The 25,051-nt window shown below is 42.0% G+C and overlaps 1 protein-coding gene across 1 annotated transcript; it reads left to right on the top strand.

Annotated features, from left to right (window-relative positions):
• The first annotated feature begins 180 nt into the window (after nt 1-180).
• MRPL32 (mitochondrial ribosomal protein L32) lies at nt 181-1,869 on the top strand. The gene is made up of 3 exons (XM_032181063.1): nt 181-268; nt 531-712; nt 1,358-1,869. The coding sequence occupies exons 1-3, from the start codon at nt 181-183 to the stop codon at nt 1,610-1,612; spliced, it is 525 nt and encodes a 174-aa protein (XP_032036954.1). The 3' UTR covers nt 1,613-1,869.
• Nucleotides 1,870-25,051: the final 23,182 nt, after the last annotated feature.

The raw sequence follows: 25,051 nt of genomic DNA, 5'->3' as shown, positions 1-25,051 counted from the left end.
GCCTCGCCGCGAGGCACGCCGGGAGTTGAAGTCCTCCGGCAGCGCGCTGGCGGCCGCAGGGCATGCTGGGTCTTGTAGTCCCGTCCTCCGCCGTTGTTACGCCGGGACGCGCTCTCTGCACTCGCTTTCCCAGCAGGCTCAGCGGCGCGAGAGTCCTCCCCGTCCGGCTCCTGAGGCGACATGGCCGCTCCGCTGCTGGGGCTGGGCGGGCTGCTGCGGCGCTGCTGGGGCCGCCTGCTGCGAGCCGTGGCGCCAGCGCCGCACTGGGGTGAGGGGGCCGGGGGACGGCCCCGGGGGGGGCAGGTGGGGGGTGGGGAGATGGTTCCTGTCAGAAAGAGCAGCCAGGCGCTGGGACCGGCTGCCCAGGGAGCTGGGGGGGGGGCAGCGGCCCTGGGGCTGCTCAGGGAGAGGTTGGAGGTGATGCCTGGGGACGTGGTTAGTGGGTGGCATTGGTGGCAGGGGCATGGTTGGAGCAGATGACCTCGGAGATCCTTCCCAACCTTAATGGTTCTCTGATTTCCGACCTTCAGGGCCAGCACTAGCTGTCCAAGGGCCCGCGTGTCTCCCCGAGCCAGCAGAAGACCCCGGAGAAGGCAGCGAGGTGCCGGGCCTCTTGGGCAGCGTCCTGTGGATGGCGGCGCCCAAGAAACGGCGCACCATCGAGGTGAACCGCTGCAGGCGGAGAAATCCCACAAATCTCATAAAAATAAAGGTAGTCGGCAACTTCACGCGTGCTTCCCGCCATATTCGGTGCAAGTGATCTGATTAACGGTGAACAAACGTGCTGGAGTACGATTCATGCCTGTGATTTTTAACCTCACTTACAGAATCCTTTGCACATCCCCTCGTGCTCATATATAGCATATATAATCTCACTTGAGAGGATCATAATGGCCAGTACAACTTCCAGAAAACTTTCTTCACTCTGTTTATAAATAAGTTTAAAAGACATCATCACTTTAAAAACACTTTGTAACATACAGTCATCCTGTGTGACAGTAGCCTGTGGTTAAATAAAAAGTGACTCTTTAGGCGCAAATCAACGAAATGTGGATGCTAGCTATATGGATGCCATAGGTGGAAATATCTATATCTTCTGTGCATCTCAATGGCTTGATAGGTCTTTATTCTTCCAAATGTCAACGATTTATATATTGACTTCATGGGCTATTTTTAGTAGTAAGTATCTGATACAGCAATACATTGCTGAAAAAAGGACTTTGGATAAAATAATAAATTCTGAAAAGGCAATTAAATTTTCCTGGTATTTCATTTCATATTTATTAATCGCTTGTGCTTGCTCCCTGTTTATTTTTTGTTGTTCAGATTGTAAAATTTCCTATTTTTTTTTTTCTAGAGAAACATAGATGTTTGCCCCGAGTGTGGAAACTTGAAAGAGAAGCATGTCCTGTGTGGCCATTGTTACGCACAGGTCAAAGCAGAAACTCGGCAGATTCGGAAGGAAATGGGTAAAAAGGAAGGAGGACCATTTAATGCTCCTACTGTAGAGACTGTAGTCTTATATGAGGGAGAAAAGCCCACAGAAAAAGACGAAGGCAAGCGGATCATCGAAAGAGCCAGGAAGCGTCCGTCGTGGTTTACTCAAAATTAACAGTGAGAAAGCTCGTGTTTTTCAAGAATGTTTTCCTTGTTTTGTTTAATCAATGCTGATATGAAAAAACGTATGAACTTTTGGGAAGTCTGCTCAAATAACATTTTATGTCACACAGTGCTGTTCTATAGCATGCAGTGGGGAATACTGTTCAGTGATACACCATAGCAGTCAACAATGAAAGAGAACCTATCTTGGATTTGGATATCTGCATTCAGTACAGTGAATACTTTGTATGTTAACATATGCTGGTTTTGTAAATAACTTTTTTTTTTTTTTTTTTTTCTTAACAAAGGAAAAACATTCATGGATGTAAAATAAAGTATATAAAGTTTCCTAGAGAAATCTGCTTTCTGGGCTTCTGGTCTTAAAACAAAACATCAACAACAACAAAACCAAAACACTTTTAAACCAGTGCTGATTACATACAAAGGATATTTCTGAGCAAAAGTGCAGTTATTTGGTAATTTCAATGTCTCATAATAGATCTGCCTGGATCTCTCCACAATGCTGCTGCTTGAGATACTCATTTCTGTTTTTGAGTAAAACAGTGTTTTACGCATGGTCTTTATGTAATCTTTTGGTACCACACCAAAGGTTATTCTCTCTGTTGTCAAGATACAAAACAATCTATTTTAAAGAAAAACTTCCACACTCTCCCCACCTCCCCCACCAAATCACTGTGATTCATTGAGTGAAGTAGCAAACTGAGATCTGACGATTGGAAACCTGTAAATTTTATGAGGGTCAAAGCTGGTTATTTGCAGCCATTCCCAGTAACGTGTGCTTGGAAAACTGCAAAGAACAGCCTGACTTCCTCCTGTCCTGTGTTCTCTGCGGAGTGGGGATAGCTCTGCCCTCTGCTGTCCGTGGGTACTCACTTCAGTGCTGCAGCCACAGCAGGTGGCTGTGTGTTTCCACTTTGGTTTTAGCCACCCAGTTGTAAACCATTAGCATTAGAGGTTACGATTAGTTTTAGTTAGTCACCTATTTGACCCTCTACAGCTCCACTTCCCTGTTTTGTGAGTCTATGCTGATAAAAAAATTATTCAATGGTTTTCTATGGTTTATTTTTTATTGGCTCCATGTAGCTTAGCTTGTGTCAGGGTCTGAAAACTATCAATGTAGGGAGTAGGAAAGCAGAAGGAGAGGCAGGACCACGCTTTCCTGAATAGCCTTCACTTGAGCATGGCTAAACCTATTTAAAATTATGCCTGGGCTAGTGTGTGATGACAGGCTTCGTTTCTTTCCTCACTTTGTATTCCATGTTTTGGCAGGAAAGTAGGAACAGATGTTATCAGTGATGTTATATGTCCTCCACAGTCGATCGAAATAATGAATGTTGAGAAGTATAAATTGAGGCAATGCAGTTGACAGTATCCAAGCAAACAACATAAGTCCTTTTCTATTTGTCCAAACGATTTGTCCCAGTCCTATCTGTTTCTCACTTCTTAGCCAGAACTGAAGTCAATAAAAAGTGGTAAGCAGGATGCAGAGTGGAAGGCTTGCTTTTGCCAGAGTTGGAAAGGATAAGACTGACATATTGGAGGTGAGATTAGCCAAGCTGATACACTGCTGTTCCAAGGGAAAGGTGTCTTATGTATTTTAGGGAGAATGTTTTTTCTTTTATTTTTTTTGTCTACATAGCATAGGACCAATTATACAGTGCTGTCTTAGTCCCTTTATATATATGTGTATGGTTTTGACAACGACTGTGGAGAAATAAGCAAAAATATCTTGTGATGTTGAGAGACATGGGTTAATTTCTCAGACACACAGGGATATTATTTACATATATATTTCTTTATCTCCAAACACGAGAGAGGACGTGGTTTCCACTAATGGAGTAATAATTATAATCGGCAGTACAGAGCATACATTTATCGACTTACAGTATCTGTGAATCAGTGAAGATGTTCTTATGAAACATAAGTGAAGTTAGTCTGTGCCAGCACTTAGACATATTAAGGTACTTGCAGGGTCACAGTTGGGTAATGATTCATTTCACAGCCATACTGCTCATGGTAGTACTGCCTTTGTGCAATCCACACAGCATGAGTTGCTTGATAGTGTTTCATGGTGGTTTCTGAGTAATGTGGGAAAAAAAGTCATTAAAATGTCTGGTATTCATGGTCTCTAAAAGAAAAAATAGATAAATTTTGGAGATTCATATATATATAATTGATGCAGTACCCATTAATTTTCCCAGAAATAAATTATCTTCAGCGAGAGTCAGAAGAGTCTATATATTTTTAATATATATATAAGTCTATATATATTTAATATATTTTCTTCAAAACAGGAGGAGCAAAGAAAAAGCTACTTCCATAGCGTAGCTCTACAAACACTGACATACAAACCCCTATTTCTCTTTTAAAAAATCCCAAATTCCCGTAAAACATGGCATAATATGTTGCTGGAAATAAATTCTGCTTATATGCAATAGAATCTGTTGCCAGAGTATTTCTATCCAAATTAAGATATGCAGATTTTGCTGGCATTTTCTTTGGGTGTGACTCATGTTAAACTTGTGATCTAAAATGTATGGTGCTTACATTTGCAGATGAAAGTTGCTATGAGGTATTTTGAAAAACATAAATTGCAATTGTGCTAATATATATACAGATATTTTCAAAACAATGTAAACTAAGGAAAAGCAAGCTGGATGTTACAAATGGTTATTCTGGAATCAATTTAAACTCAGATTAAAAATTGTCTGATTTAGGAATATCACTGAAAAAAGACATTTATTTTTTGCCTGAAAATTTAATATGATTAAATACACATTATATGTGATTATAGTGGTTTTTGCATTTTATGTGAAAAATATTTTATTTTAAATTATAGGAAGAATGAGGAAGATCGTGTGATGTCCAAAAATACAAGGATGCAAATTGCTAAACGAGTTCGCATCATACTAAGATCTAGAGAGGGAACAGTGATCTCTGGCTGGGTTGAATTACGTTATCTGTACTGATCGATAAACCAAGTTTCTCTTCCATTTCCTATTTAAATACGAAATTTTCGATTTAGTGTAGAACACACTATGCCAGCAAGAGCTGGAGGCAGGCACGCAACATACTTTAAACACTAGGTGGCAGAGGAGTTTAGGTTTGTTCTAGGTAGAGAACAAAAGCCAAAGATTCACTCTTGAGATACGAAATAGTCAAAATCAGGTTTAAGAGATTTGCAATTGTATAAGTAAAAGATCTGCAAGTAGACTGGGTTTTCTAGGTACAAAGGAAAATATGATAGTTTTTATGGGACACAGGCTAATCTACTGTGGTTCATTGTTCTGACTGAATTACATTAGATGTATACTGAGAATTAATTCACAGGCTTTTGTGTATACTTATGTATTTCTGCTCTTTGCTTTGGGTGATTTATTTGAAATTGCAGTTTTACCTATCGTGTTCCCCTACCAGGATAGTGGAGCTCTTTTTTCCACCTCTTAATTACAGACAGCTTTCTGAATTCTGTTCCTCTGTACACCTGGTGTATTCAGTTAGTTGGCATTTTATTTGTGCAGCTAAAAAGTCACACAAATAATAGTTATTCCAATGAATCTCAAGGTATAACTGCCTTAAACTTTTAGGGACATAAGGAGACACATTGAAAAGAGAATTAAAATGATGTGGTCCTTAAGTGAATAATAGTTGCTCAGAACAGAATAGAGGATTGTGTTCTCGATCAGAGTTTCAAAATGTTTTGGAAGCACATGAGTGTCTAAAGATACAGGTAACTGTATCTTTAGAACTTACTTGTTAATTAGCACTTAAATAAATGAGATACTAACAAAACTCCTTCTTTCACTTTACATGACTGCATTGTCTAGTTTATATAGAGAATAAGCATCAGTAAATACAAGCTATTTCCAGATAATTTGCCTAACTTAAACTGCCAAAGACTTCAAGAATGGAGCCAAATGGAAGGAAAATCAATGGAAGGGACCAGAAGGAAGTAAGCTATGCCTAGTCTAGGTATATTCCTAGGCAATTCTGCTCATGTCAGTGGAGTGTAATTCAAGGCAGAATTTGGCCCAATGCATTACTGTATTTGATGACAAATAATGAAACCCTGTACATATGGATATATGCAAGTATATATACGTGTAAGTGTTAATTCAGAGCATATACATGTGAAACTACTGCTGGGTACCAACAGGATTGACTTTACAACTGAAAGCTAAGATTGCATTTGATGAGTGTACTAAACTGAGTCTGGTCAGCTGGTGTTTGAAAGAAATTCAAGTATCTTTCAGTTTTCCCTGGTTAAGGACAATATACGTATTTAAAACGAAAGCCTTGGTGAAGTTGCCAGCTTATAATATTTGACAGAGACTTCACATTTTTATTTTTATTTTTATTTTTTAATAAGGCAGTTTTCGTCATTCTAAGGAGGTGGGACAAAGTCAAAATTTCAAAAATCACCAGGCAACTGATCAATCCTCTATACTCATTTTCTTGTGTCGTACTTTCTAAAGCAATCCTATGATTTTGAAAATTAGGGATATACTTAGTATATTCTGATCATCCAGATACACAAGCACTTGTCTGTTTCTGTTTGTTTCACAAAAGGGCACAGATTCTATAGAAAGTGGTTCTGAAAATTATTGTACTTTATAGGTGTTCTTTTTGCTGCACAAAAATATAGAAATGTTCTGTCTGCTGTGCCTCAAACATAAGCTTGATTAATTCTTTATGTGTCCTAAATGCAGGAAACAGCTCACGAGGCTGAAGAGTAAAAATGTACATTAAATGCAGTGTGTATGTCATGCTGTAGGAAGGACAATCATTCCCTACATACAGAGCTGACATAGCCTTTACATCTATTCCCATGGTATACTAATGCTGTTTCTATTCCCAGCCCTGTCACACAGGCTCATCAGCTTGTCTAGCAACACGGTTTACAGCTCTGTTTTCCAATATGGTGTAGTTCTAGAGCATATTACGTGAAATATTTCCAATAAAACTAAGGATTTTGAGCAGGCTGTGGGAGAGATGGATGTTTCATTTTACAATCTCAGATTATTATTAAATACAAAGGATGGTGTTCTTAAAGGTGCTGTAATATACAGCTTAAGGCTCCAAATGGACAGGCTGGCCCTGTAGGAAAAGTTCATTCTAAGTATATTGAGTTCTGAAGCTCCTGCTCATTCGTCTTTACTGTCCCTACTCAGTTATTATCAAATCAGGGAAAACATTTAAGTTTTTTTTCTGAAGAATAACATTAGGATTTAGCCCAATTAAAGATATTTTATTTAATCCTGTCACTTTTAAATAGGACAAATGATATCTTGTTCAAGAAGCCATTGAGTTTGGGGGTTTTCTTTTAAGAGAAATTGTAATTACAAGTGACGGAGAGACATGTGCTCTAAAGCACACAGCTGTTGTGCTACAAAGTAACTTAATGAGATCATGAAAGCATTTTTATTGAAATCAAGGAGGTAAAAATTAAGCCTATCAGTTGCCAACACCCACCGTGATAAATCGATCAAGCCCATGAGTCCAATTCTGCCATAGTCCTTTGGATAATGCCAGTTACAAATGAAGGATGTAATCTTTTAGGAGTTTGGGGGGGTGTTGAGACATTTCTCTAACCCCAAATCACTCCTTCTCAGAGGTTGATGTCCAGCACAGAATAAATTACCACAAAGATGCTCTGAAAAAGGAATGGAGAGAGGAAACTGAGGGACTTTATTCGGGGTTCAGGGTTGAAGACCAAGAAGGTACAGTTATTGGCAAGTATGTAGAAGTAAGAGGCGTGCTGTTGCTATCTGTGTAATATGAAGAGTACAAGAGGATTTGCTGCAAGACACATGCCTCTGTTGTGCAGCTGGGTGAGTACCTGCAAAGTACTTGTGCGTGTGGCACCGTGGAAATAGATGGCGGAGCTGTGGAAATGGATGGAACAGCAAATCGCACTCCTACATCATGAATCACTTTCCATTTTGTATTGGCTGCTAAATGGCATCGATTCCTCTTGAGAGGTGGCAAATTGAGGTGCAGAAAGAGCAAGTGACTTCCTCGAAATTGCCCCCTCAGTCAGTGGCAGAGGAAGGACCTGAAGCAATTTGCCAATTATCAGCTTCTTGTATGCTCTGCTGTGTCACAGGTTAGGTAATAATAACAATTATCACCTGCAGTGGGGATTAATCTAGCTAGGTTTGCGTTTTTGATCAAATAAGCTGCTGCAAAGATACATTTATTTGTATAGGCCCATAAGGGCCTTTATCCGGAGCTTTTCAGATATGCCGAAAATCTGGTTTATTTCCGAATGATTCCTCCTTTTTTCTCCTTTTGTTTGAGAAGGGGATTAAAAGCAGCACAGCTTTTTCAGGCAGGATCCAAGAACCAAAGTCAATCACTTCTCTCCTGTACAAGAGTGTCTTATCCTACAAGAGGGCCCATTCTGTTCAGTGGGATTATTTATAAGAGTCTAACTCATCTGGACAGCAACAGCAGAATCTGTCCTCAGGAATTAACTGTATGATATCTAAAGATAAGTGTAATCCTAGAAGTAAAATATATCTCATCCATAGATTAGATTCATTTCATCCAGGAATAATGTGCATTCTTTATCTGCAATATAGAAGACCTTTTATCTAATTAGAGAAAAAAGAAAAAAAAAGAACACAAGTGGTTAAATTGTTTGGAAAAAAAAAAAAGAAAAAAGATTATTTACCAGCAAAACCAGCAACACCAATGTGCAAAGAATTGGTTTAGATCACTACTCTAAGACAACATTCTTCTTCTGAAACACTTGGTGCTGAAAAATATAAAGGAAAAGAATTTGCAATCATTTTTACCCTTTTCTTTTTGATGAAAGAGATGCATGTTGCTTTCAGATCACCAGAGTGTATCTGCCTCATCCAGCTGATGTGGCAGATGCTGAGATCCCTGAATCTGTTGCTTAGGTTATACGACTGTTTATCTAATTCAACAGGCAACCGATTGAGAATAGGTAGTCTTGATCAAAAGTAATTTAATTATTTCCAGTTTATTGATGTTGTAATGACCCCAGTTTAATGACTGTATCTTCCCAAGAGCATAGACATTAGCTTTGTTAACAAGATTTTCAAAAAATTTATCTGTTTCAGGAACATAGCACATGAAGGAGGGAAAAAAGGACTCTGTATCCATCTTTGACAGATCTTATAGCCACATTAGGATCTGAGAAACACAAAGGAGAATCTGAGGCGTTAAGCAAGATTCTTTTTTTTTTTTTTTTTTTTTTTTTTTTTCCATAGATAAACCTGAATTGGAAAAGTGATGACAAGTGATAAATGTATTTTGCTGGGTGTTCATGAAAGGTCCAACCTGTGGAGTTGAAAAATAAAAAGATAAAAGGCCCTTGCTGAATTCAAAGATGCAGAGAGCATTGCCAGGCAGGGTACTTTTTCTGTGTATTCTGTATCTATGTCCCAACGAAATTCCTCTTTCATGTATGCAGTCAGTGTTAATCATGACCACAACTAATTCTTATTAACAGTGCAAACTGCAAGCAGAAGAAAAAGCTACAAGAAGAATATGAGTTACAAGGCTCCTAGTTCAACAGTAAAATCCATAGTTTCAAGTCACAGACATTAACATTTCACCTCTGATTATCTTCCCTGAAGAAGTTCCCATGAGCCATGGTCTGTAGTGGGTATGTTGCCAATAACTGGAGAAAATTGCCTCCATCTATCTGTGCCTCTTTTCCATCTACAGAATGGGGATAATATCAATTTCCCCCATGGAGCAATTTTTCAGAAATCTTTTTTTTTTTTTTTTTCTAAACCACCTATGTTCTTAAGGCCACCAGAATGCAGACACGGGCGTCATGAAGAGAAAAGCCAGAAGTCAACCTTACACTAACTGTTGCATTGCTTGCAATGCTTGTTTTCAACATGCTGACCACTTGGCACTGGTACCTACTCCTGCTTCTGAGAAAAGCTGAAAGGGTTCTAAACAGGAATAGTCGTGTTTAGGGATCTAAATAGGAATAGTCACGTTTAGGGATCTGAATAGGAATAGTCATGTTTAGCTTGTTGCTGAGGCTCTACATGCTCATGCCACAGGTGTGGTGTGCCCATTGCAGAACAGCATCTCTTCCATCTCTCAGGACTGCACGGGCAGAAGCACTAACAGCAGCTCTACACAGACAGTCTCGGAGAAATCATGGTAGAAAACAGTCGTTCCCCCGAATGCTGGGAAACAGCAAGTACGAAGCCTCATGGCAATGGCACAAACCACGTCTTGGTTTGGCTGTATGCAGTCAGCTGCAGCAGATTTGTGACTGTGTGTGGCCTGTGTGTTTTCCTGACTGTGCCACTCACCGTGGCCACTCAGTGCTAAGGGACAGATCCTGCCATACCCAGTGGTCAGAGGAGGCTTGGGCTGTCTGACCTCCCCAGGACCTGAGGAGGCATAAGGGAGCAGGGACAGGTCCTAGCTAGGAGCAGCTGAAGCTTGCAGCACCACTTTGCTTCCCACAAACCACCAATATCCAAAGCTGTCATGAATTACACACGCCGTAAACATTCGTGGATCTGTGCCAAGTTCGAATGGCGTGCAGCAGGAAGCAGTGCTCCCTTACACACTTTTTCTGCCCTTACTGAAGTGGATATGGAGCTGAAATTTTTACATTTCAGCTAGTTGAAGCATCCCATAGTTCTTGCATGAATTAAATGTGACAGAAGCATGGGGAATGTTTGAGAGGCCAGGCAGCAATTTTTGGTCTTGTTTCTGCTGCAGGAAATGCCACCTAACTGTTTGTGCTGGACTCCTTGGTACTCTGCTTCCCTGAATTCCAACCACGAGGCAATTCCTTCTGCAGAGCCAGAATATTTAGAAATTTGCATAATAATTTGGTCATGCTGACTTCCCTGTGCTGCTTACCCCACTGCCAAAATATGCGTAGCTTTGGCATTCCTCGTGATTTCCCAACCTAATCACTTCTTTCCTCATCTGAAAGTTTATGGAAATGCAAACTGTTGGACACCTCTCTTAAAAGAATATCTTTGATTTTATACAGCCCAACTTTCTTGGTACCCTCCTCTAATTTTCTGTGTAAGGCCTTGGGGCTAATTTCACCTTTGGTAAACTCATTGGTCTAAGCAACATACATAAGGGTAAGCTTGATTCCGTGTTTCCAGCTGACCTGCTGCTGGGTTGAAATACCAAGATTATTGTCCCTCCAGATTTAGCAATAAAAGAATTCACACAGGGCAGAGGTTAAGCTGTATTCTCAGATTTCTTCCATTTTAGGTTTGAAGTCCTGGACTGGCAAAATTCCTGATCTCTTCCTCAGTCTTCTTCCAGTAAAGCAACATACCGAGCCAAAGCTCAAGAACTGGTGAATAGCTTGGTCCAAATTCAGTCCCCAGGATAGTCAATAAAAGTGGAGGACTCTCTGTACCTTTTTCAGCAGAGCTGTGCTGCCATAATGTATATGAAGCCTCCCATTTGCAGTTGTCTATGAATTAATAATCTCTGCCACCCTCTCACTCAGTTTCCTCACCAGAAACCTTCATAGACCAAAACCATTTTGATTCTTCCATGTTGCTGATGTTGTAGAAGTCATTTAAGCAGAGTCTTTAGTCAGATGCATTCCGGGGGGGGAGGGAGGGGAAGGGGGGGCTTTTGATTTTTTCTTTCCAGTTTGTATTTTCCTTTAAAGAAAAGGACATGGTGCTTTTGTGAGATTCAGCTCCTACAAAAGAATGCTTTGTGCCTGCACAGCTCCGGTGGGAACAATACACAGCGCTAATAACAACTGAAGCACTCGTGCTGAGGGAGATCCTCCCTCCATTTACTCGCCAAAAGACACGTGTATCCAAATTTTGCAGTTTCTGATCAGCTGGAAAAGACAGCGGCAGCATCTAGAAGTGCAGGTCTGACGCATCACTCATCATGCAGAGACTAATATGGCTTTATGTCTTATTTTAGCTACAGAGGAAGTCCCGAGGCCATAGGGGATTATCAGAAAAGCAGCAGTATGGAAATGTGTATGGGGGGGAAGGGAAGGGAACAGCTGGAGTGTGCTGAGTGCTGGTGCTCTACAGGGAAAGCAGAGATCTTGTCGTAATTGCTGAGATCTCCTGGGCACGTTGATCTCACAGGGTCATGCAAGGAGAACGTGGACTGGTCATTGTGGACCACCACCAGCTGTGGACTTTGTATCCCACACTGACCAGCACGATTTTGATTTGCTTACCATGCAGTGTATCTGGCTGCAATACTTTGCAATTAGTTTATGCACCAGTCTTCTAAACCCGGCACAAAGCCACGTTTAGTAATTAATTAGCTTTTCAATATTGTATCAGTATATGAGAAGTTCTTTAATTAGCCCACCACTTTCCTTGAGGGGTAAGATTTATTTTTTTGCTATTACTTATTCACACATATTCCATATATTCTTCTAAGTGGGGGAAAATAGCCTTAAAATATTAAGAACTGTTATGGGCTAAACAAGTTCTCTAAAAGAAATTAATTACTTCATTGCCTCATTCCGAAATTCCTTCACAGTGGCTGACCTTGTCACTAGCTCATAACCAGAACTGTGGATCAATATGGGGGGCATATATGCAAAATTTAGCAGCTGAAAGAAAGCTTCAGTAAGGATGGCTAATTAGATCATTAAGAAGTGCCACTTTACTTTCTCTCTGCCATTTCGTGTATAACCCCACAGCCATGCTCCCTCTTGCTTTTCACGTTCCTTTGTCTCAGTGAAGCTACCAGCTTTGTGTCACTATTCCCACGTCCCTGAGCCATTCGTTAGATGTTCCCTCTTCCCATGCTTTCTTCTAATAAGGATTTTTCTTCTTCATCTTTCGCTGTTGTATAAAACCCTTACCTTTACTTCCACTGAAGCTTGAGGTCCTTGCTCCCTTCCCCAGCTCCTACCATACCTTTCCTTGTTCTGAGGCCTTGCCTTGAGGTGTGTTTGTGACCTGACACTTCCAGTCAGCACACAAAATGACATGCAGTTTACTGGGCAAGTCACAAGGCCACCCAAATTTTTATTCAGAAAGATGACAGAAAGTATAAATAAGAGGTAAAAAGACAAGGGCAGGGGGGATGAGAGGGAAGCCCTGTGTGTGTGCCCAGCCCTTGGTGCATTCCTAGAGTGCTCCTCCTCACGGGCTCACGTGTGCATTTCTTTCTCTCTTCTACTTAATAATTTAACTAGGAAAATTAAGCAACTGCTGACTGAATTATTAAAGGTGTAATTAAACTGGCAAGAGTTGAGGGGAGCCTGTGAGCATTTTCTGAGGAAAAAAAAAAAAAAAAGAGAGATCTGATTTGCTGTGAAACGAAGGTCAGAGGTAAATGAGGTTACTACTGAGAACCTGCTCTAGTCCCTCCATTACATGGCTGGTTCACCAGCACTAGCTGTGAGCACAGGTAGGAAGTCTTCAGCAAAACTACCCAGCTGTATGAAAGCTGAGCAGCCTGTGGCTGCAGGGAGGAAAAGCTCCCATCTTCCATTTCTTTACCTTCTGCAGTAGCAGGGGTGATTTCCCACTCGAAGGCAAGGTCGTCGTCACCCTAGGCACAGCTCTGGGTAAATATTGACCTGTTCTATGGGAAATTTCATCAGGTTCTGTACTGCAAAGATTAATACAGGCGGTGAAACTGCTTCCTTGTTGCCTGCAGCTCATCTGAGGTGGAGATAAGGAGCTAACATTTGGGTCCTACGTGTAGAACTGTTCTGGGCTGGGACTTCAGCTGCGACAAAGACACGATTCAGCTCTGTAAGATTAGGCCTGATAATGAAGGAAAGGTTATTTTAGGTGGACTTCCTCTCTGAAAGTCTTTGGCTAATCTTGACTGTCTTGCTGTATGCTAAAAAGATGTAATCCAGCTGTGGAAATCAGGTTTGACAGGATTTTATTTAGTCTAGTAAATGCTTGCTTTAATTCTGGGATTTAATCATTCCAAAGCTGGGAGCTATGTTGTGATGAAGCAGTGATGGCTATCTCTAGCCTTCAAATTATTTCAGCTCCTATGGGACAAAAACTTAAACTAAAAACTGCGTATTTTTCTGCTTTGCCTCTTTACATTTGAGTTTATTACTACAATTAATAGGAGCTGGCATTTCCCAGGGAATTTCATTTTGCTCCTGCATCATTTTTACTACTTATCTGGTTTGGCTTGACTGTTTTTCATTTTGACATCCTTTTTTCTTTGGAGAGAAAGATTGCATTAATAAGGAAGGCACTGTTGGTACAGCCTTCCTTTTGCAGAACAGTGGCTCAGGGAAGCACAACAAGGAGCACCCACTCTGTCTCTGCTTGCCCTGGTGCAGATATAGCCTCCAGCATGATTGAAGCACAGAGTCCAGGTAGCATTTGAACCTATATCCTACCATGGTCTAACTCACAGTCTAGCTCCTAGTCTTATTTGATAGCAAAAAGATCCAAACAACCCTGTGTCTGGGAGAACCCCTGGGGTTCTATCGTCGATAGTCACTGGAGGAAGGCAGAAGTTGAGAGAAGTTAATGAGATAAACTACTTCAGAATTTTATCACAAAACAGTCTTAAGTGAATTAAAATAATCAGGAAAGTGTCTTCACAGATACAGGCTGCACTGCAAATTTCACTTATATTCTCCAGTTGCCTATTTAATTTCTTTTGTTTTAAATTACTTCTTCTGACTTAACTTTTTTTTTTTTTTTTTAACAGTTTATGACAACTGAAGCATCCAACAGATTATTTATGTTCATTCCAGATCCTCTTAGGAAAATGTCAGAGATAACTTTTTGAACATTTATTCTATGCTTTTACGTATGCCTGTAGTACAGCTTGACAAAAAAAAAAAAATCTAGTGTTGCCAAAGACAAGTAAAAGGAAGGTGAAACAGCAGCTTATTACATGTATGTTGGTGAGGAACAGGACAGGTGACATAGGGAGACTCTAAGTGTTTTTTTTTTTTTTCTTCTAAGAGATACAAAGACAAACATCATATTGTCAATGCCAGCAAGGGTTCTGGGAACTTCTTTAAGTGGAGAATAAGGTGGGAAAGATGAACTCATCTGAGATTCACATGTTATTTCTGACCAATTGGCAGAGCTAGAATCACTTCTGTAGAGGTAATCTGACTCACAAAAGTCTTGAAAGCAAATGTGGTTGGTGCTTCAAACAATTATACAGGTTTCCCAATGGGTAGACATACGTGAACTCTGTCTATCACAGTCTGCCAGCAGGCCTCCAGCTGCTCCTCTTCTTGAAGATACTTATGATTGCTAATGAGAAAAGAAAATACTTATAATTTTATTGTAAATGTCCAGGATGGTTTTTCTGCTGTGTCCGTTTTGGGGATGCTTCCAAAATTCTTCATTTAAACCCAAGCTTTATTTTCCTAGAGGAAATCATCCAAAAAGAAAGATTTGCCTCTTAGCCCTTTCCTCTTACCCTGCTCAGAGAAGATGTATGATGAGTGAGAGTATTGAACGTACCCTTTTGTCTCTGCTCCCCTCATTCATGCAGTAATATTTTCAAGTCTTAGGTCTCCACTGAGGTTTCGTTCTATATTTAAAAAATGGAAAAAAGGAAAAACAAAATGTAGCTTCCAGCCAGTGCTCTTTCAATACACCAAGGTAGATCCCTTATCTCTTATCCAGATTCAGTGAACTTTTCCCACAGGTGCCAGCATCATGAAAACTCAGAAATGCAAAATGAAAACAACTCAGCCAGTTGTATGGCGTGCATGAAAAATTGACCTTCTTCGGAAGGATGAAAGGAGGGGTAGGAACTGGGGGACAAAAAATGAAAAAGACATCCTTGCTCTTAGAGAGTTTTGTTGTCAGACTTTTAGATGTGCAAAGACATGGAAATAACGTGGCTCTCTGAATCTCTGGTTTAATAATTTATTGTGGTGTGTTTTGTGTCGGAAAAGCAAAAATGTATTTTTCGAGGAAGAAAACCGAAATCATGCATGTGAATGTGCTAATTAGTGTATTTCTATGAGGATTTCTATAACCGATGTTTCCGGTGTTATCCCAGTAAAATACACAGCAGGGGTGCAAGGTTCTCTCTCATGGTCTTGTAGCAATCCTCAACATGGGTTCGAGGCAGCACCTCATGAGGTGAGGAGCAAGTTCATCACCAAGGCCATACAGGCAATGGCCTCTGCACTGAGGCAACCCATGCTCCTGCTAGCTCCCTCTCCCTGCTCATGCTTTAATGCCTTGGTATGGGGGCACTGTGCTTAGTGTAGCTTGCTTTTCATGCATTGTGTTTGTTTGTGGAACTACCAAAACATTAAGAGTCATCCAAAAATTGACCTGCTTGTTGAGCATGTTGCACAGGAAGGGGCTGGGATAAGACAAAATGGTGAAAGCCTAGATTTGAATTTCCAGAAAATTTCTACAAAAGTTGCTCCAAGATTGGATGTTGCCATCCAGATGGAAAAATCACAGTGCTTAGAAGTTGTTTTTGTTTTGTTTTGTTTTGTTTTGTTTTGTTTTGTTTTGTTTTTTTAAAAAGGAAAAATTTGAAGTGAGACTTCAAAGTCAAAATACCCCACATTATTAATATCTGCATCTGTATGCAGCTGCAGCAACTCCTGTGCCAGCGCAGTGTCGAGTAGCTGTTTGACTTATGTTCTGTATAACCAGAAAAAAAACTCGGAAGGAAATCAGCTGTGGGATAGAGAGAGACACTGCTGCCTTCTCTGGGTTTGGTGTGGGGACCTTGGGCTGTGCTGTGCACCTGAATGAACCTGGGTTGGAAGAGATGCTCCCTGGGAGTCCCCAGCCTCCAGAGAGGTAGCAGTGCCAGCCAGGAGGCAAGCCAGCACATCAGCTGGCCTTTCTGGAAAAGGTTACAGCTCCTGCGGCACCCAGTAGAGGAGCTTGGGACCGCCGTGCTGCAGGGCAGCCAGCCCCACGGGGACTGCGTCACGTCAGGCTCTGGTTTCCCCAGCGTGCGAAGCAAATAGAAATCGTGGCTGTTTGGAAAACTGTCCTGCAGAAAACAATTTACCCGATTGTTCTTAACATCACCATCTCAGGAACCAGTCTTCGCTGGAATGAAGAAAGAGGCATTCATTTAATAAATTATGAGGAGCAGCCTGACTCAATGCACAGCTTCTTAATAGTACTTGGCAGCAGTACTGCTTGTGATGATCTCCTTAATGCATTTGCTACTAAATAAGTAATAGATTTTCTTGATGCGAACGCACATTCTGCTCCTCTCATTTTTCTTGAATATTCAGGCGTTCACTTTCAGATGGTAGGGTTATTTTGTTGAAATGACCAATCTTGTACCCTATATTTCTTTTAGGTTTATATTAATTGCCATGATGTTGTTTGTTTGGAAGAGGAAGATTTAGTCCCTGATCTAGAGAAGCATTTGCTTAACGTTAAGCACAAACAAAGCCACAGTGATTCCTACATATTTGTGTGTGTCTGAGGGCTATGCTGGATGTTAGGCTCACTAATTTACGAGGGGGATTTTTATGTTCTTGGAATTGTTTTTTTTTTTTTTATGTGGAGCCTGTTCTGCTCAGCTGCATGTTGTAGAGGATATTTAGGTCCTTGTACAAATTAGGATTGCAGCATACGTTCTCTTTTGTTCTCCGTAGACAACTAGCTCCACCTGAGTGAAAGTCAGGGGTCTCTGAGCAAGCTTTATCCCAGCAGTTGGCCAGAGGACAAGCCAGCGTTGCATCTTCTCCATGTACCTAGCAGGTTTCTAGCTAGCAAATCCACCTATATAGGAGACCTCGGATCAAAACCTTCCTCTGTCTAAAAAATTTGGTCTACATCTCTTGAAGCCCAGGGCTCTCTGGGTGTATGTCCTAAATTAGGGAGGACAAGGTGCTGTCCTCTGCATGCACCCTTGGTAGTGCAGGGAGACCAGTGCGTGGAGAGCACACCCCTGGCCTCAGCCTGGTGGTTGCAAGAGGCAGATCCATGGTATTTTGTGGATCTTTATAAGGCCTAAATGGGTACCAGATATCCAGTGACCAAGTGCCGTGGGCATTCAGACTGGTACAAACACTTGGGAAGTGGTACTGTGTAAAGACATCTGAGCCACTGCTGAACAAACTGACTTGGTCTTGGAAGCAGCCTAGCCGTGTTACTGCCATCGTTCACTCTCCTGCTTTTTGGTCTTCTGGATCAACATCACATACTGGCATGGGAGTCCCCACACTTCGCCCTGCTTCTTCCCTCAGCAAAAGTACCTTATTTACAGGAGGCTTTTACAGATAGGATATGGCAGTGCTGTAATACACCCCCAGGCACCCGCAGGGTTAGCTGTCACTTGAGGGGTGGTTTGTGAATGTCAGTGACATCTCAGCAGCGTACGTAAGCATCCAAAGCCCCAGGAAAAGCCATTTTCCCGCTTTAAATACCTTTCACTCTTTCAATACGCAGGCAGGCGATTCGAGTGAGAAATGCAGTTATCTGCATTGTGCAAACACAAAGTTTAGTCATTGCCAAAGTCAGTCTTAAGAATCAGGAAAGTTCTGATCCCTTGTGTAAAACCCCAGACAAAACTACTCCCTTTGATTTTGTGCTCTTGTATTTCTCTTTTATGTTGGAGCTGACTGATGCCTACAAGGAAATGCATTCAGCTAACTTGGGCTCTAAAAGCTAGCGAGGGAGATGCTCAAATTCTCTATAAATGTGCATCCCGTTTGCCTGCTGATGAATTATTTAAATCTCTGCTATTTATGGAAGCTGTCAGCATGCTTTGCTCTGCTGTTTTGACAGGAGAAGCGAAGGAATCTGGGTGAAGTGACCAACTAAGAGTTAAAATTTCTTATTAACAGTCATGCTGCACTGAGTTGTTTTCTGCTCGGTATTTGGCAGTCCTCAGAGATGTTACCTGCTACTATAAATAAAGCACATGCTTCCAGGATAACTGTTCTTCTTCATCTATCTGGCAAAATGAGCCATTTTTATTTTACTTTTTGAATCTGTATTATTAAGGCTTGTGTGTGTATTTGGGCTCTCAGCACAGACAGCTTTTACACTCGTCTCGTGTTGCCGTTCCTCCATGTGGTATTTGTACTCGGAGATGGATTTCACATCGTAATGCTGAAAGCTCCCACGCGCTGTAGGGAAATGGGGACTGGGCTGCCTCAGAGCTGGCAGGCAGACCTGGTACTGCTCAGAAGCTGGTGAGCAGAGGAGGGCTGCAAAATGGTTGGTATGTCACTTTGGAGACTCCAGATCCCCCGTGCTATGGGGCACAACCTCTCTCCTAGACCCAAAGCCACCACAGGAGATGGAGGCTGGCATAGGGTTGATGTGGAGCTGTACCTTTCATGGCACATTGCTGTCCTGGGAAAGGCTCCTGCTGCCACCCCAACCACACATTTCTGACTCCCTTTTGTGCCAGCCCCAGCACTGCTGCCACCACATAGCTACAGAAACGGGCAGAGGAGCAGATCTGGCTGCAAAACATCCCAGGGAGGAGAAAAAGAAAGAGGGAGATTTCAAGATGCAGAGGCATTACTGCCAGCAGAAGGGTGCATGCAGAAAGACACGCATCCTAGGGAAGGGGATGAAACTACCTTTTTTGCTGGGGGCAGTTTAGAGTGGTTATGGAACTGACCCACTGAGAGATGACAAAGTTGTCTTTTGTGTTGTCTTTTATGTTGTCCCCATGTAGCTTTAAAATGGACCTGTAGATAAAAGTTTGCTTAAAGGATTGCTTTTTTATTAATAAAACATATAAGCTTTTAAAAAGTGACATAAATTATTTAGCTGGATATATTTCGGGGAGAAGAATGCCTATATATATAGATATCAATATCTATATTTCCATATATATCACTTAATATATACGACAATCACCAAACAACCTTGCCAAAGGGTTAGAAAGTGTTTTTCAAAGATTAATCAATTGATTTCTGTGAGTATTTAGCATCTTAGTTTTATAGATGGGTCAGATGAGCATGCATAGAGGGTGTTTAAAAACCTTTTTCAAAGAAAATAAAGCCAAAGAAAATTCTTCTGCTAACTTCCCTGGACTTGCATGAGGCCAAATAATAAGCCAATAGCAGAAAAAAGGGCTGAGTGAATTGTCCAGCTTCCCTATTTCTGTGTTTTAGTCACTAGGCATCTCCCTTCTGTGTGTGCTGTTGGCAGAATGACGGTGTTACAGTGACTATTACTTCTGATGAAGGTCAGCTTAGCTTTTTAGAATTAGCTTTTTTTTTTTTTTTTTTTTTTTTTTCAAAAGTCACATAACAATAATAACTTTTCCCCGGGATGAAATTCAGTCTGAAGATGGCTACAACAACCTTAAATTAGTTTAGCCATTTCTTCCTAAATTAAAGAATGCCAAAAAGCACTTCTGTGGTTTTGCATTACGTGCTTAGCCCTTCTCTCAAATAACACAGAGTGGCTTTGAAAATGTAATTGATAGCATGAACTCAGCTTTTCTTGAAGTACTGTGGAAGTAATGCAGTCTGCAAGTGAATCAAGAAGGAATACTTCATGCTGGGACAACAGCCCCACACACGAGGCGAGGGTGCCCATGCACTGCAGTATAGCTGGCGCTCCCCACACAGCTGTGAGCAACCGCTGCAGCTTGTTGTGACAGCCTCTGCTACAATTTCCAGCCCTAGTTGTGTTTGCTGAGTTGGGAAGGGTGTTTGTGAGCAGCGCTCAGTTCAACAGTTTACAGAATTTAGTGGCGTACACACTTAAGGTACTCTTACACAGAGCATCTCTGCAGTTTGCGGAACATTTTGCAGCCAGATCTTACCTAGATGGTAGGTTGTCTCTTTTATGGGATTCCCATTCTTAGCCTAGGAAAGAGGAGCTGCTTGCAGAATAAATAAATAACTTAAAACCAAAGAGCAGAACGACGTAAATGAGAGCTTTCACACCTTTACACACAACACGGTGCTGCTCTGTGATACTGAGACAAAGAGCTGGCAGACCAGTCTGTTGAGCTTTCCTCCTGATTCTCCCAGTGACAATCCCTGTGAATTTCAGGAATCCCTTATTATTTCCAAGCGTGCCACCTGACCTTCGGTGCAACAGGAGCTGAGTCAGGGCTTACTGACAGGAAAGAAAAAGTTGCTGTGTGTGTTTCAGCGGGTGATAGAGCAGATCCTGGGTGAGCAGACAGATTTTATTATTCTTTCTAAAATTGCAAGCTGAAGACAGAAAGCAGGACACTCATTTTCATGCCTACTTGCAGATGCAAACACTTAACTTCCATGACCTAAATTTGAAAGAAAATAAAAAAATAAAATGGGATTTTATATACTTTTTGGTAAAACATAGGGAAAATTTATTTAAAGTACTGGGGGAGATGTGGAATTTAATCATGTGAATGCAGAATGCCATTTGCATCCATGTTTGATCTCCTGGAAGCTGGTATTGTCTCACATCCTCGGGGGAGTTGCTCCTGATTTGTACTGGTAGAACAGAAAGAGCAGAACTGTCAAAGCATAGGAGAGGTCCTAATTTGGGGGTTTGGCTCACTCACTGTGAATAAGGGTAACAGAAAGTGACATCTGGTAGCTGATAACTTCATTTACACCATACCATTTTCAGTGCTATGAATGCAATTTTAAAACATGTACACCTTATATTTGCAGCTACCCTCAATTTCAGGTTTTAATGTACCAAGGCTGACCCTCCCAGCTGCTTTTGAAAAGCAGTTAAGAGGTCCTGAAATAGAAATATTAGGGAAGCTGCATTTGAAAATTCTGAAAATACTGTTGTTTTGCATATCCAGCACAGAGTGGTCACCTAACGTTGGGGCTTGATTTGTAAGCAAGCTGCACATGCAGAGAAATGAAACAAGGCTTCCTCCTCCTACCTGTCAGCACAGCCTGGGGGTACAGCTGTAGTAACGAATGAAAACGATGAAACCTGTAATAACAAAGTGATGGCAGTGGGGGGATAAACAGAGCAAAAGATATGACAGACCTGTAACAAAATAAGCTCGCGTTCTGGGAGGAGCAAGCGATTATATTTGGAGCAGAGGATAGAGTGGTAAGTGGAAAGAGGGAGTGGGGCAGGGATGGTTGAAGGGGGACCCATACTCTGGTCCCAGTCCTTCTTTCCTCCCTGTCACCCAATGAGCCTGAATGGAGAGAAGTGAAAATGAAGCTTTCCAGCCCCTTTCACGAGCACGGGATCTGCTTTTTTTTCTGTGCAGCACTGGGGATAATAGGTGCTGAAGAGTCTGTTAACAACAGGGATTTGTGCACCCAATTACTTCTGCACTGCACTAAGTGTTTGCCCACAGTGTCAGTGCCCCCGACCCGTTTTCTAATTAAAACCCATGCTTTTTGTGTGCATGAGTTTTTGTGAGCCTCTTCCCTCCCACCACCCCTCTCGTACCCAAATTCTCTTTCATTGGTGCAAAACAAGAGCTCAGGAAGTGCAATGACACCAAGCACATTAAGTACGAATATGTCATAGCTCTCTGGGGAGCACAGATGGGGGCTTCAGCTCTTCAGCTGCAGCAGGTGCTGAGAAGACAGATCCCAACTCAGCCAGGCAATGATTGTGAATCATCTGTATGGGCCTATTGTTTAGACGCATCCAGCTCGGTCACACGCTATGCGGGGCAGTGGTGATGCCGAAGGGGGCTGATTCAATTGCTGCTTTTAATTTAGGAAATGAAAAGGATGTTCTCCCGTCACTCCCTTCCCAGAGTGCAGCACATGAGGATTTCACGATGGACTTCACAGTCGGGCTGTGTTTGCAGGAGTCGGTGGAGGAGGGGGAAAATGAGCCAATTCTTATGCTTACAAATATATTTGCTATCCTCTTTCTAAGGCAGCTCTGTTCATTTTGTTGTGGCTAAAGAAAAGGGTCAGACACTAAGGTCAAAACTACAGCTCCACCAGTTTAATCCACGCTGCGTTTTGGACTGTGTTAATTAAACTCTGCGTTGCATGCAGTGCTGGCTAGCCACTATGGTACAGTGAATCATAGAGATGGGATTTTTCAGCTGTAACTGACATTGCTCCTTGGACAAATTGGGAAAATAGTCTGCAGTGTGTGTGTCCTGCAGGCCTCAGGGCATGTAGGAATGTCACAGTTATGCGCCCGGCCCTAAACAAACTGGCCTGATTTAAACCAGAGGCTCTCAGATTAGCTTTTGTACCATTTGTGTTGTAGCATGGTCATGGCAAATTTACATGCAAAATAAGAACAGAAGAATCAAGTCATCTGGCTGCACCTTTGGAGATGCACGTGAGCCTTACACTTCTGAAGAGCCTTACGCAGCAGCGTTTTCAGTTCACTCAGTGGCCAATCCGTGAATGTTAAGAAATATGCTTTCTAGACCAAGCTTCAGCTTCCAGGACTCTTACTACTACCAAATGGAAAAGAAAAGCCAAATAGCTTACAGCTTATACTGTCATGGGCAGAAAAGAGAGGGGGTAACAGGGCAGATGAGCTACTTGTCTGCTAGGATAGGATGTCATAGGATGTCCAGGATGAAACAACAGAAGGGGAAAAAATCAGGTGAAGATGTAGATATGAGAAGTCAGTACAGAGGTTGTATTTCAGAGGCTATAATACTAACATTAGCATGCACTTAGTTACTTTATTATATATTTTACTTTTATTTTATACTATATACTTTAATGTAAGTAAGTACATTTATTACAAGCTGCAGAAGAAAACAGTAACATTAAAGAATTTTTATTTTATTTATTTATTTATTTATTTTCACAAACCACAATACTGTGAAACTGCTGTTTGTGAATGTCTGTCGTCACTTTTCATTCAGGACCCCCAGTGATCAAAGTGTAATTTAAATAGGTGCAACACAAGCCTTGGTGCATTAGAGGAGAGCACCGGAACAGTGGTGATACTAGTAAATCCGTGATTCTGAAACAATTTCTTTAGTTTATCTGGCCCCTACTCTAATAAGACTGAGACATGAAGTTAGTTTATATGGCAGGGCTGTGCCAGAGGAGAAAGAAGAACTCCCCAAGTATATAGCTTTTAGAACAGTGTTTTACAGTGTACTATATTTTGTGTCTTTTTTTTTTTTTTTTTTTTTTTTTTTTTTTTTAAACCCTGAGCTGCTATTCTTTTGTGGGTTTTTGGCATCAAAGTAACAGCACTTGGCCTATGTCAAGATGGTGCTAAGATGTTAAGCCTTCCACTTCCCACTGACACTGTCCTAATTATAGCTGTTAAAGCATTTGGGGAAGAAAGAGGAGAGGGAGGAAAGGGGAAAGAATTAAGGGATTTATCCAAATTCATGCAACAAGCATTTGTGACCCTGTACTTGCCTCCTCATCACTGTCTCCAGGCAGAGCAGGAGGGAGATGCGTTATCTTTGGGTGGGGAGGAGCTCTCAGTTCCATGACCTGTTGGAATAGCAGGAGCCAAAAGAAGCTGGCCTTATGTTGCATGTGCTTTTAGGTTCATAATAGGCTAGTCACCATCCTGCCCTGTGCCCAGGACAGCCACAGCAATCACAGAAGAGGGATTTGGGCATTTCCTCAGATACCAGAACAAGGCTGACAATGCAAAGCAGCAGAGAATTTGCATGCACGCAGCTGCCATTAGGGACATTTTGCATCTACTAGGGTTCTCCTTATTTATAAACATTAATGCAGAAGTGCAGTGACAGCCTGGCATTCGTGCCTGAGCTCACACACTTGGGTATATCCTACTTTACCATTCATGGTCTATTCTCAGAAAGAGTGCCTGCTGCTTCTTGGCTGTTGCATGGACTCTGCGCCCGGCAGGGGTGCACCTTGGTTGCACTGCTTTTTTAAGCAAAGCGATCTAGAGTATTATCACAGAATCATAGAATATCCCAAGTTGGAAGGGATCCACAAGAATCATTGGGTCCAACTCCTGCCTCCACACACAAACACCTAAAAATCAAACCCTATGTCTGAAGGGTTGTCCAAATGCTTCTTAAACTCCAGCAGGCTCGGTGCCATGACTACTTCCTTGGGGGAACTGCCACTTCACTGTCCCAGTGCACGACCACCCTCTGGGTGCAGACCCTTTCCCTAGCCCCCAGCCTGACCCTCCCCTGTCCCAGCTCCATGCCGTCCCCTCGGGTCCTGTCACTGTCCCCAGAGAGCAAAGCTCAGTGCCTGCCCCTCCGCTCCCCTCGCGAGGGAGCTGCAGGCTGCCATGAGGCCTCCCCTCAGCCTGCTCTGCTCAGGGCTGAACAAACCAAGGGACCTCAGCTGCTCCTCATATGTCTTGACCTCTAGGCCCCTCACCATTGTTGTAGCCCTCCTTTGGACACCCTTTAATAGTTTTATGCCTTTCATATGTTGTGGTGCCCAAAACTACACACATTACTTGAAGTGAGGCCACACAGCAGAGAGTAGATGGGGACAATCCCTTCCCTTGACAGGCTAGCAGTGCTGTGCCTGATGCGCCCCAGGACATGGCCCCAAAGAGAAGAGAACTGGCCCCAAAATTCAGCCCAGGGGAACCCCACTTGTTAGGCTGCCAGCCTAACGTAACACCATTTACTAAAACAC

The sequence above is a fragment of the Aythya fuligula genome, chromosome 2 (assembly GCF_009819795.1).
Source record: "Aythya fuligula isolate bAytFul2 chromosome 2, bAytFul2.pri, whole genome shotgun sequence".
NCBI classification, from domain to species: domain Eukaryota; kingdom Metazoa; phylum Chordata; class Aves; order Anseriformes; family Anatidae; genus Aythya; species Aythya fuligula.
This window is presented reverse-complemented; position numbering and strand designations above follow the sequence as displayed.